Genomic DNA, 13,665 nt, shown 5'->3' with positions numbered 1-13,665 from the left:
ATAATGTGATTGATTTTCTCTCGTGTTTTCTTACTCTCACACCTACATCTTTACTTCGTTCTCTCTCTTTTCTTTTTCTTTTTTCCTTTATGTGTCACAAAACCATCTTCCAAACCTATATATATATAAGGACTGGTTTTTTATCTTCTCTTTTCCCTTACTTTTTTGTTCTTTTAATACCATCATCTCTACCCTAAGTTCGGTGAAGTCAGGGATAGAGTTTTGAACAAGAAAGGAGGCTGTGAGGGGGGACCCATTCTTCCTTGCAGATGTGCGGAACCACTTCCATTAGCTTTCGTTTCAATATATTTAGAGAGATTCCTTTTCTCGTAAACAATCTTTCTATTTGAATTCTCATAATTATCCCTTTTTTCAACTCTCTCTCCTCTCTCACTTTTCTACTCCATTAAAGACCCACTTTCTTTGCATCTGCTGCTTCCCCATCTCTCTCTTTCTCTCTTGTATCACCTTCCTACTTCCATTGAACAATTAGTCTGCCTGCCACCCTATTCACATCTCTCTCTCTCTCTCTCTCTCTCTCTCTCTCTCTCTCTCTTCCTTCCTGTTGCTGATGACAATGGTTCATGGGTTCTCCACGCAACCGCCATTAATCTGATCCCGTTCATTCTGATCGAGCATGATCCTGACAATGTAAGATCTCTCTCCACGGAGTTTTGATTTTTGGATCCCTTCGCTGTCGCACATGTTGATGAGCATGGAACATTTGGATCTCTGAGTTTTCGGTTTATTTTCTTCCTCAATTTTTAAACAATTATTCACTGAGATGTGGAATTTGCGACGTTTTTAAACAAAATTTGCCGTCGATTTTGCGGGAGAAATCCCGTGTCGATATGGACGTGTCCGATTTTTCTTCACAGTTCACATTTTGGTTTTTCTTATGGTGGCAATTTTTGGAACCCTCTTCGAAGAGCCAAATCTTGTCTTCATTCCACATTTTGAGACATTTGGGTAACTATCAGAACAGTTTTGAGGGAAACCTAATCGAAATGGAGAGAGAAAGCGAGGATTTTAAAATTCTTTCACAATGCATCTAATTGGTTCATAGAAAATGAGGGAAATTAAAAGCGATATGGATGAGTTCCGTCTCAAAAAAGGAAAGAAAGATAAGAGTAAAATAATTTCCCAATTAGAATAGTTGGTTGTTGTTTGTTTATTGTTATTCTCTCAGTTCAGCGATATTTTAGACTTAAAAGGAAAACAGAAGAACCTCAACTGTGGTGTTCTTTGTTTTGAAGGTCCATGGGGTCATCTTTGAGAGGGAACTTAATGCTTCACGGATGCTGAAAGATATTAAGAATTTCCAAGATCTTGGTTCATTAGCTTCCATCCCACAGAAGCCATATTAAGTATCTATTCTTGTCCAATTTCTAGGTTCAGCTTGGTCACCTCCATTGGGAGTTTTCCTTTGATGTGGACATGAAAGGCTCCTTGGGTCACTTGTCGTTTAAGAGTTTGGGGAGATACCCGCCCTCAAATTGGTTGCTTCTGTGCATCATTGCCATCCTTGCGTTTACTGCTCTACTGGGTTCTTCACGATTGAGTTCGTTGATTCCTTCTACTCCTGGCTCTCCCTCGTTTGACGTTTATGGAAACTATAGAAGGCTTAGGGAGCAGGCGGTGGCTGAATTAACAGAAATACGGTCTCTCTCCCAGGGAACTCATGGTCAAGAGTTTGAGCTCTGCAGTAAGGAACTAGAAAACTATGTGCCCTGCTACAACGTTACAGCAAATCAATTAGCAGGCTTCCACGATGGAGAAGAATTTGATAGGCATTGTGAGGTTTCTGGAGTGGGTCCTCATTGTTTGATTCGTCCACCCAAGGATTATAAGATTCCCCTCAGATGGCCTGCTGGTCGAGATGTTATATGGAGCGGCAATGTAAAGATAACAAAAGATCAGTTTCTTTCTTCCGGAAGTATGACGAAAAGGTTGGGCTTTCTAACCTGGTGTAGTCAGTAGGATTTTCATTTCTTCCATATATATATATATATATATACTTTCCCTGCGCACATGCTTTATTTCATTTTTCCCTAATATGATCTGGAACTGTTTTAGGTTAATGCTATTAGAAGAGAATCAGATAGCCTTCCACTCAGATGACGGAACAATCTCTGATGGAGTTAAGGACTACTCTCGGCAAATTGCGGAGATGATTGGGCTAACTAGTGACAGTGAATTTCATATGGCTGGTGTAAGTACAGCTAATTGGTGATGCTGGATTCTGATGAACTCTTATTCCTCGTCACACTTCTATTTCATGTTCCCGTTTTATTCTCTATCCCAAACCTTGTTTATTTTGTTATATTAGGATGGAGGTGTTATCCTTACGGCTGAAGTCGGGAGCGATTAACTAAATGTGTGTATGTATGCCCCCTTGTGTATGAAATAAAGCACAACTATTAACTATAATACAGGAGCAGTAAGTTGTGGTTAAAATCCCCCTGCGTTTGGAATTCCTGAGACTATTTTCTTTTCTTGGTATACTTGATAGTACAATATGAAAAATACGTGTGTGTCTGCATCCTTGCCAATTGACCTTTTAGCATCCCTGTCTCGTTGGAGCTTCTAGTCTTTTCTTCTTTATGTTGGTCAAACTTATTTTTGCTCATAATTTGTCATCCGGGAGATGTTCGGCATGCCCTTTATCTAAGATAGTATTTCCTGATTTCTTAATTACAGATTCACACACTATTAGACATTGGATGTGGATTTGGCAGCTTTGGAGCTCATCTTTTCTCTGTCAAGCTTACAACAGTTTGTGTTGCTGTTTATGAGGTCTTTGGCAGCCAAGTGCAGTTGGCTCTTGAGAGAGGTCTGCCAGCAATAATTGGAAACTTTATTTCAAGGCAACTTCCATATCCATCCTTGTCATTTGATTTGGTGCACTGTGCCCAATGTGGAATCAATTGGCATGAGAAAGGTATCTGACTAGAGGAACTTATTATTGTGAAGTTTGTGGTGTGTAATTGCTTTATTTTTTATGTGTGCATGCATTTTGGAAAATGGTACTGCCTACTGTGTGTGCAAATTGAAGTCATCTATGAGAAAGACAACCATTGGGAAAATGTCCATTACTGGCATATTCTTTTAGGTCTTTTAATTCTATTTGTACTTACTGCATTGGTCTTGTCATGTGGGGCCATATTCATGTCAAGTCAGAGCTTACGATTTGCATTTTCTGTGTGGTTAGTGAAAGAAAAGACCTTCTTGTTTTCTTTCAATTATGGATAATAATATATAAGTAAAATTTTACTTTTTATTAAGAATTTCACATCTAGATACTTATTTAAGGGTTGGGAAAAAATCATAGAAAAGGAAAAGGAAACTCTACAAATAAAAAACAAGTTACTAAAATAACTGGGCAATTGAATTGGCACGTAGATATTGAAACTTGATTAGAAAGTACTGTTGTTTAAGTTATGTTTGTTTTTGGCCTTCTTGTTGGTGCATTCTTGTTGTTTAGCTTTTATTGTTATTTTTTTCTAACAGTTCCATACAAACAGATGGTATGTATTTAATTGAGGCAGACAGAGTTCTGAAGCCAGGGGGCTACTTCGTTTTGACTTTGCCATTAACAAAGTCACAAGGATCAACAAGTCGTGTGAAAAATCAAAATATGGTAACCTATATTGAAGAGTTTGTAGATAAAATATGTTGGAGTTTATTGTCTCAGCAAGACGAGACATTTGTTTGGCAGAAGACGACAGATGCTCACTGCTATGCATTTCGGTAAGGATTTTCTAGATATGAATAGAGGCTATGGTTGTTGATTATAACATGTTACATAGAAATGCTTACAAACTGTATCTCTTTTTCAACTCAATTATCCAAGGTTCAAGTTTGATGTGTAATTGTGATTCATTTTGTTTTCATTTACCATGGATGCTTTCACTTATTGTGTCAGTAGTGCTTGCAAACTATTTTGTCTTTTTGGTTAACTCACATCGCTCAATTGTCCATTCCTACTTTCATTTTCAAACATAATCAATTATCCTATTTTGATACCTTATTGTACTTCATTTGTTTCTCTTCAGTAATCTTGTTTGCCTTCTGAATGCATCTATTGGTGTCTTGTGTAGAAAGCAAGGAGATGTACCTCCTCTTTGTAAAGAAGAAAGTGATATGGATTCATATTATCAACCACTTGCATCATGCATCAGTGGAACTCATAGTGAGCGTTGGATTCCCATACAGAACAGGTCTCACGTTCAGTCAAGTACAAAAGCAATTGCAATTCATGGAAAGTATTGTTTCAACTATTTATTTTATGGTCTTGTTATGTATAAATTTGATAGCTGGTGCATATTATACATATTTTTGTATAGTTGTGAAACTTTGAATGAAACCTATCCTCAATAAAGATGAGCAGAGACATGGGAAGGGTCTCAAAGAAGCTTCTTAGAATGTTAATTTCATGGGGTCGGTGTGGAACTAACACTTTGTAATTGTTGATTAAAATTATCAGTCACTAGATTCAATGAAGAACAGTTTTGCTTGATGGTGAGTAGATTAAAACAAGTTGTAGTTACTAATTTGAATAATTCCTAAAAATTAACTGGTCTTACAAAAATATGGTTTGGTAGGATTGGTGTTGGCTCTGCAATGAAATTTTCACTGTGCTCATTATTTATAGGATAGTCTGTATTTTTTTGTATCCAGATGCACCAACACTTGGGCAAAAGATCTATGATGTGTCCATGTGATGCAGATAGGATCAGGTTGTTGGTATTCTCATACTTTGATTCGTGCTGTAGCCATAAGGCTGCCTATATTTGTTTTTCTCCACGTGCCTCTCTTGTTAAAGGTGCATCTAGGCAGCCTAGGTATGCCAGGCGATGCTCATCAAATAATTTACATGGGCCTAGTCAGTATATCTATTTATGATGCCCATGCATGCTTAGGCCACCGGATGCCTAGGTTCTCCTCATTAAAAGCCTACTTTTGAATTCTTCTTCTTCTCTGCTTTCCATCATCTGTTTTTCTCTTGTTTTTCTTCCTTATTCTTCTACCCATGTCATCATCTCCTTCTTCTTACTTCCTTTGTCCTTCTTCTCCTGCCATGTCATGTTACTAGTTTTCTTTAATATTTTAGTTCCTCAATACCCCCCAACCCCAATGTTGTTGAAATCTATTTGAATTGGCTTGAATCAGTTGATATGAATTGAGTAGGTCTCCTTTTGATTTGAATAGGGGCGGATTCAAAGGTTATTCAGTATCAGCTGATTTTGGCTCGAGTGTGCTGATTTTGTAAATCAGCAACACAGCCATGTCTGGCAGCACGGTTCCTAAACTCCCCATGCAAGGCTTCTAGCTACCATCCATTCAACAGCCTGCTGGCGACTCCTACTGGATGGGCATGTGTGCTTATACATGGAAATACAACATGGAGCACCACTAGTGAGTTCTTGAAGGAAGCTTCCCCAATTGCACCACTAGCATGTTCTACACCTCAAACAAAGTTACCTAGAATCCCATCATTGATGTTTACATCTGATTCCGATACATATGCTCCTCATTCTTCCACTTTGATGGCTGCCAACCTGAAGAAAAAAAGTCCGTGTGGAGGGTGGCAAGCAGAGGGGAGGGTGGCAAGCAGAGGATTCCAGTTATTGGTTTCAAAAAGTATGCTTTGAGCCCATGGTGTGGAGGGGGGACCAGGGCCCCAGAGGGATGGGTTGCATGGACTCCGATGGGTTGTAGAAGGGAAACAAAAGCATGGCCATTGGCAATGACAGCTGGGAGGATGGACACTGCTGTCAGCGACCTTAAGAAAGCCATCCTATTGCCACCCCTTTTTACCGTTGTTTCTTCTCTGTTGGGGACTTTCGTTCTTTAGGGTATACTCCAAATCAGGACATGCTTAGGAGAGTGCTTGTGCTCTCATTATTGAGAGTTGACCCAATAGGGTAGCTTGGGACAAGATTAGAGGAGTGAGGAGGGGGTTGACAGAGGTGTAGAGAGGGTCTTTTAGGAAGGGGTTTATATGTCACCAGAGTGCGGGGTGTGGGTGCCGGTGCCGGAGCGGTACATCCCCAAAAATTTAGGTGCGGTGGTGCGGCGAGGGTATTTTATTATTATTATTATTATTTAATTTATTATATATATAACAAAATAAACATGTATATATTAATATTATTATTACAATTTAGTTATTAATGTATATAACATACTTAAATAATTGTATTGCATAGGAAAATATCAGAACAACATATATTACATAAGTAATTTAGTAATATGACATTTTAACTGGGCTCGAGTGTGAGTCGGAGCTGCACCCATGTCCGGTGCGCACCCGACTCGATGCAACTCGGGTGCGGCAGTAAAATAAAAGAGTCCGGTGACTTAGGTTTACACTTTACCCTTTTAGATTATTTTCTTTTCCAAGATAATTTTTTTGAGAAAAGAAATGGTTTTTCGAGTGTTTATGCTTTACGTATTTACATATTTTTTATTTTTTCATTTATTTTTTTAAATTAAAAAAAATTATTAATCAATCTGATTGACAAAGCATTCTATTTATGGTTACTATTTGATTTGCTTATTCAGTGAATGATTAGGCTTTCTAGTTCAACTCACAAACCAATCTTAATAACATTGTGTTTTGCTTCTTCTTCTTCTTCTTCATCATCTTCTTATAATCACACCATTGTCTCTGTCATGTTTCTTATTGTTCTTCCTTCTTTTCTTCCTACCTTTTTCTTCCATGCTCTTAATTCTTAATTATTCTTCTTATGTGTGTGTGTGTGTGTGTAAATGTACCACACTTATATGACTGCGTGAGTATATATTTATATTATATGTGACCATGTCTATAACACAACGTGCACTTATGTTGTATGATACACAATTAATGTATGGCTCTGTGATATTTTTTGAGTCATGTTGAGTATGATTGTGTTTATTTACTTTAAATTTCTGGTTGTTTGCTTTTTATGGAGGAATGGTTCAATTTGCTTGTTGAATGTAAGATTTAGTGTTGCAATTTATTGGTTCTATGCTTTTATCTATTATTTTTGTACCACTTAAAGCACCTAGCCTGCCTACGTGTGCCTGGCTTTAGGCGCTACTCAATGCCTAGGATCTGCCTGATGCATTTAACAACATAGGATGCATCAGTTCTTGGGAAAAGGACCTATGATTTGTCCATGTCATACAGATAGGACCATCTTGCTGGGGCTTCTCATACTCTGATTTGTGCAACACTAATTATTTTTTCATGCACTTCTGCAGGTATACAACAAACTGAATTTGATGAAGATTCAAAGACATGGAAGTCAGCTGTTACAGACTATTGGTCGCTGCTCACTCCTTTGATTTTTTCAGACCATCCAAAAAGGCCTGGTGATGAGGACCCTTTGCCTCCATTCAACATGATACGTAATGTAATGGATATGAATGCTCGCTATGGAGGATTTAACCATGCCCTTCTGGAAGAAGGAAAATCTGTCTGGGTTATGAATGTGGTGCCAGTCAGAACACATAATACACTTCCTCTGATAATTGATCGAGGTTTTGCTGGCATTTTACATGATTGGTAAGCGACAAATTTCACGAATCTCTCAGTGTCTTTAACAAACTTTAAACACCTTACAGAATCTGTAGTTATGTTTGACTAAATTTAGCAATCTAGATATTCTACAAGATCTTGTGCAAGGTAGAACTGCAAATACATAGTTGCTCAAGCCCTTTGATCGGGGCAAATGCCAAAGATGATTAGTTATGATTAGTTAAAAGATCAACATTTCATATGTTCAAATCTCATGTTTGTTATTTATATTCATTAAATAGGGGTAATCTCTGAACTGTCAAAGGAAAAATGGGTTGAATACTAAAACATGGGAGGCCCTTTTATTATCTTAGGATGAAACTGAATAAGGAAAATACAATAAGCTTGAAACTTTTCAGAAGAGGGAACTTACCCTCTTCTCAACATGTTCTTTCTATTGGGGCTTCTTCTTGTCTATGCTCTTGACATTCAGGTTGAAGAGTCAAGAGTTGTTTATATCCAGGGTGGATCTCTTTGTATCGTCTGGTAGGAGTCGTAGGGCTCTGTCTAAGATCAGTTTCAAGAAACAAAACTTACAAAATTATTGTAGAAAAGAGCTTAATGTGGTATATGTTTTTATTTTTTGCCTGCCTGTCCTTGGCTCTAGAAATGCATATAAATCATAGACGCATAAATGAAACTTATGCTGTACTGGCAGCATTCATATCAGGCATACTTTAGCAACTGGAAGAGATTTGGCTTTGTTTAAGTCCTTGTTCCTTTCCCTTCCTATTAAAAAATTGTTGGAAACGGGGGATGCTCCTGCCTGACTGCTTTTATAGAGAAATTTTGATGCAAGATTTTTTGGATCTGCTGATGAACTGGCTTCCCATAGAAAAGTTGCTGTCTCTGCCTGTAGCCTGAACTATATGACATACAATAGCATCTATTCAGGGCTAGCAATGTGGACAATTAAACAATGTAACTTCCAAGAGTTGAATCATTTATGTGCTTTGCAGGTGTGAACCATTTCCTACTTATCCCAGAACGTATGACATGATTCATGCAACTGATCTCCTTTCCCATCACGTACATTCTGAAGGATGTGATCAATCTACTTTGTTACTTGAGATGGATCGAATGCTACGACCTGAGGTGAGATAATTGTGAAATGTGAACTAAGAGAATAACTCATGGTCAACAGAACTTGGGTTTTGCCTTGATTAGCTCAACCTGTCTGCAATTTTTCCAGCTTATAAATATGATAATTGTTTCCAATCAAGTATTGAACTGTTCTTCTACTACTTAGCTAGTCTACCTTGAATTCGAATTTTGTCATATTATGGAAAGTTTATTTTGGTCGTATCAGGATGCAAGGTCATTCAGAACCTGGGACAAAGTAAGTTGGAATGAATGAATTTTAGAGATCATGGTCAGTCATCACCAGATTCGAACTAGGGCTGGTAAACGTGATGAACGGATTGACGTAGGTTTGTCATGTGGCTGCTTTTCTCTCTCGTCTGGGCCAAACATTACCAAGGTTATGCAAGCATAAATTGTTGGACGACATAACCCTTAAATTATTGTTTGTAATTTTACCTAATCATTCAATGATTCACAAAGGTTCAGTTTGTCTGAATGAGTCTAGATAGGCCATGATGAGCCAGAGACGTACCTTTTCATGCTTGGCTTAATTACATGCACCAAATTAACCCAATCTACAATGCTTGGTTAATTTACCAGCTCTCTTTGGTACTGAAATGGATGAAAGTTGCAATATGATGTTAGATCCAAGACTTTGAGCTTTAAAATTTTCAAATTTATGCCAATTTCTCCCAGATTTTGATTCCTCTTGCCTTTCTTTTCATTCTTTCATTAATCTGCAATTTGAAGGTTCCAATTCTTGGTGGCAGGGGTGGGTTGTTTTTCGTGATCAGATTGAACTGATCGAGAAGGCTCGCATCATTGCAACTCAAATTCGTTGGGATGCACGAGTTATTGAGCTTCAAAGCAGCAATGAAAAGCGGTTACTTGTTTGTCAAAAGCCATTCTTGAAGAAATGATCAATTTACGTGTCATGACATGAATTCAGTGAAGTTCTACCTTTATGGTAAATCCACATCCTCATTCTTCATGATTAAGCATGATGTCTGAAGCCTTATAAAAAGAATGAAGGTGGTGACTCTGACCTGCTATTGTAAAAGGATTATGTTTTGCCGTCAGCATGAAAATGATCTTTCTAAAAATGGAATAGTTAGTGTATCTAGCCTTGGATATATATGTTTCTTGCATAGTAGATCATCTATAAAACGAGCAGACTTGTGGTTTTTTTTTAAAAGGTTTATTGCTCTCTGATCAGGGAACTTCTGACAAACAAGGTTTGGTTATCCTGTTTAGAGTTTTTGTTGTTCAGACATCAAGTGGAAATCCAAATGTAAAATTTTGTGTAGTTATTTTCTCTATTGAGATGCTGATTCTGTTTCTGAATGCTCATTGGTCAGAACATACATGAGGAAAGCAAAGGCTGTCTATGTGAGTGGCATATTTTTGTATCCGCTGCTGGAGAGAGAGAGAGAGAGAGAGAGAGACTGAGAATACATGGTGGCTGTTGATGAGCATGCATCATCTTCTTGGTGCTATTTTGGCAGCTTCCGTTTGTATCCTCTGGTTGTAAAGCCAAGTTGACACTCAACGTGTGCTAGATGAGATTACAGTGCAGAATGGGGTTTATTTTCGTATCTGTGATTTGATAGATTCATTTTTTATTGAGGCTTTATTGGTTGAAGCAGCCTTGTAAATTCATTTTTAAGTTTTTTTCATTTGTATTTTGGCCATTGTCAATTCTTTATTGACTTCGTTCTTGTTCATTTTGGAAAGAGGGCGGGTTTTTGGAATGATTGTGGAATAAAGTATCATAAAAGACATCATACACAGAGAATGTTATGCACCTCCATATGTTGAACAATTGTAGCTCAAGAAGGATAGTTTATGTTCTTTGTGCTCTTATACCACTACTTGAATGCAATTTGTTCTTGTTCTTGTTCTTATTCTATTATTCTATGATTGGTGACTAAAATTGTTTTGCTGGTTTAAAACGTCTCCAATGGAGGTATAGATATTGATGCGCAGTTCGTTCACTTCTAAGCAAGATTTTTTTCATAGCAGCAAACACACAGGGATGCCTTGTTATCAAGAAAGCATGGAATCGTATAAGCTGGGGAAATGTCGAAGCTCAGTAGTCTTTCTCATAATCAGGGGTGAAAGAACTCCTAGTTGGTAAAGCTATAGAAGATGGATTATGAACTGAAAAAAGCGCCTGGCTCCAGAGCCAAAATCCTCCAAAAGTCTATATCCACCTATCGGGAGACTCATTCTCGACCTATCTATCTGGGAAAAGAAAGCATTTTCAGAATTAGTTATGATGGTGCGGATAAGGTGTCTTGCTGCTCAAAATAGAGGGTTATTTCCCCCACAACACCAACCACCACCACCCCACCTCCTCCACCACCCAACCCCCAAAACCCTCCAAAAGGGAAAAAAAAAAAGAGTTCCTAACTTATTGCCATCGATAAATCCATTTCCGATATTTTGTATTTTTCAAATTTATGACACAGATTATTAACAACTTGCATTTAGGATATCCATGTAGTTGCCAAATTAGTTCTTCTCCATAGATTAATTACCTATGCTATTGTCTTGTCCCTTCTTAAAAAAAAAAAAGGACAGGGGCAGTTGCATTATTTGTGGAAAGCGAAAAACCATTTAGAATACAAAAATTTTGCATCCGATTGTACCTGAAACACCTAACTAAAAGTGGGAATAGATTCATCAGCAGCAGTAGGATGGATTCGTTGATTTCCTTGAACCATGGATAATTTGGGGGAGAAATCCTGTACTATATTCCCTTGTGAAATCGGTTTTTGCTGACAGTTGTGTTGTAATGAATGTTACATGTTGACAACTCAGGGAAAGGTATGATCAGATCATAATTTGTCAAAGAACGTACTGAAAAGGATCATAGTCTTCTACACCCATCTTACTATGGGATTCGATCAGTCGATTAGACATTGTGAAGGGTTGGAAGTGGATAAGTAGCGCACCAAATTGGTTGATTTAAGTAGGATACCTTGATGGTCTTGCAAACCGCCTCCCAAAAAACAAAGAGAACGCTGGTGGCTAGGCTTCCATCAGAGAAGCTGGTTATATATGCTGTCCCTGTCTATATAATTTCATGTATTATTTTAATAATAACAAAAAGTACCATTGATTAATGCAAAAAGAAGCTTTTTGTAGGAACAAAAAAAACCACAAAAAAGATTTGGAGATTCCAATAAAGTAAAATTTGTCAGTGTATATATATTGTTATGACCAATATATCCCTTTAAATGTTAAAAAAATATTTTATTTTTTACACCGCTTATAGCGTTATCTCATTATCTCATAAATATTTTATTATCTCATAAACATTATCTCATACTTATGTTAAGTGTTATTTGATACATTAGTCCATTATTTTATTATCTCATAAACATTATCTTATACTTATATTTAGTGTTATCTCGTACATCCGTCAGTTATCTCATTATCTTATAAATCTTTTGTTATCTTATAAACATTATCTCTCAGTTATCTCATTATCTTATAAATCTTTTGTTATCTCATAAACATTATCTCATACTTATGTTTGAAGTTATCTTCTACATCCGGTTTGTTATCTCATAAATCTTTTGGTATCTCATAAACATTTTAGTTTATACCTATTTGTTATCTTACACATGCATATGTAATCTTTGAGCATGAAAGTAAATGTAAAATATTGATAGCAAAGTTTATAGTTGGCATACGCTCTTAAATACAAGAGATAACATACAAAACTCTTTTCGGCTGTATTCAAAGTTTTTAGGAAGATAAAGCAAAGATCATTCTCTTAGGGCCCGTTTGATGCACAGGAAGAATTTAACGTGGTAAATTTACCATGGTAAATTTTTTTGAAAAAATTTACAAGATGAAATTTCTTCTTCTTTCAATCTGAGGTCCTGTTTGATGACAAAGTAGAATTTAACGTGGTAAAATTAACCCTGTTTGAAGCACATAGTAGTTTTTTGCAGAGTAAAATTAATACTGTTTGATGCTCATGATAGAAAATTTGAGAAACTTTTTTCAGGACGGTTAGTAGTAGTTGTTTTTTTTTCTTCTCCTCCCCAATTTCACGTGAGAAGAAATTGAAAATTGATCTTTCAAAACAACAAAATGTTGATGTTTACACTTACACATGCAGTACAAAATAAATTTCAGGTAAAAATAAAATAACATAGTTAGAACCATGACATCCAAGAGTGCAATATAGTTGACGAAATAAAAGTTACAAACATAACACAGTTAAACATGTATCAAAGTTATAAAGCCTTAACAAAAGCGTGTATTTCTATCCACACTATAAGTTTAATGAGTACATATCCAACAAAAAAAAAAGGTAATCACAAAACAAGTAATCCAACATTTATAGTTGCACTTCTGTTCAACAAACTTTGTGTCTTTTATTTCTTGCTTTGCGATGACATTTTCAATGACTGGAGGCCTACGTACTTGCACACCATACTTGTTGTAGAGATACTCATTCATGTGATACTCAGCTGCTTCAAATGAATCAAACGATCTGAAGAGGGCGTCCTTGTATCGATATACTAAAGGTTGACACCGCTTCCAACTATCATATATGCCTCGTGACTGACCTTCGAAAACGACATAGTACTTTTGCCGAGACATCATCTTCGTTGTCCTATTCAAAACAAAACAAATGTCAAACAACCAAATGAAATAATGGTCAAAATTCATAAATAAACTTATTATTCAATTGATAATCTATAAACATTTAAGATGTTATAGCTGCTCTCAGAGAATTGTTGCTTCCTCGCTGATGTGTTTGGCTTGTATGCTTCACTTAAGACAAAGTTACCATTCGAATGTGCATCTTAATCAATAAATTGCTCGGCATTTGGATTGTGTTCAATTATGAAGTTGTGTAACAAGAACAATTTGAACTTGTTTTTTGAATTCACTTGCATTCACTTGCATTTTCAATATTCAAAAACCGTGGGCATCCATGCCCCCTGCACAAGACTCCAAATAATGGGGAGATACTTGGAAACATATATTGG

At 36.8% G+C, this 13,665-nt stretch overlaps 1 protein-coding gene across 1 annotated transcript; it reads left to right on the top strand.

Annotated features, from left to right (window-relative positions):
- The first annotated feature begins 272 nt into the window (after positions 1-272).
- LOC116260469 (probable methyltransferase PMT5) lies at positions 273-10,557 on the top strand. The gene is made up of 10 exons (XM_050079592.1): positions 273-651; positions 1,257-1,949; positions 2,077-2,212; positions 2,701-2,941; positions 3,525-3,750; positions 4,101-4,262; positions 7,253-7,555; positions 8,527-8,662; positions 9,421-9,617; positions 10,009-10,557. The coding sequence occupies exons 2-9, from the start codon at positions 1,438-1,440 to the stop codon at positions 9,568-9,570; spliced, it is 1,866 nt and encodes a 621-aa protein (XP_049935549.1). The 5' UTR covers positions 273-651; positions 1,257-1,437; the 3' UTR covers positions 9,571-9,617; positions 10,009-10,557.
- Positions 10,558-13,665: the final 3,108 nt, after the last annotated feature.

The sequence above is a fragment of the Nymphaea colorata genome, chromosome 9 (genome assembly GCF_008831285.2).
Source record: "Nymphaea colorata isolate Beijing-Zhang1983 chromosome 9, ASM883128v2, whole genome shotgun sequence".
NCBI classification, from domain to species: Eukaryota; Viridiplantae; Streptophyta; class Magnoliopsida; order Nymphaeales; family Nymphaeaceae; genus Nymphaea; species Nymphaea colorata.
Note: the sequence above shows the minus strand (reverse complement) of the source record. Positions and strands in the feature narration are given on the sequence as shown.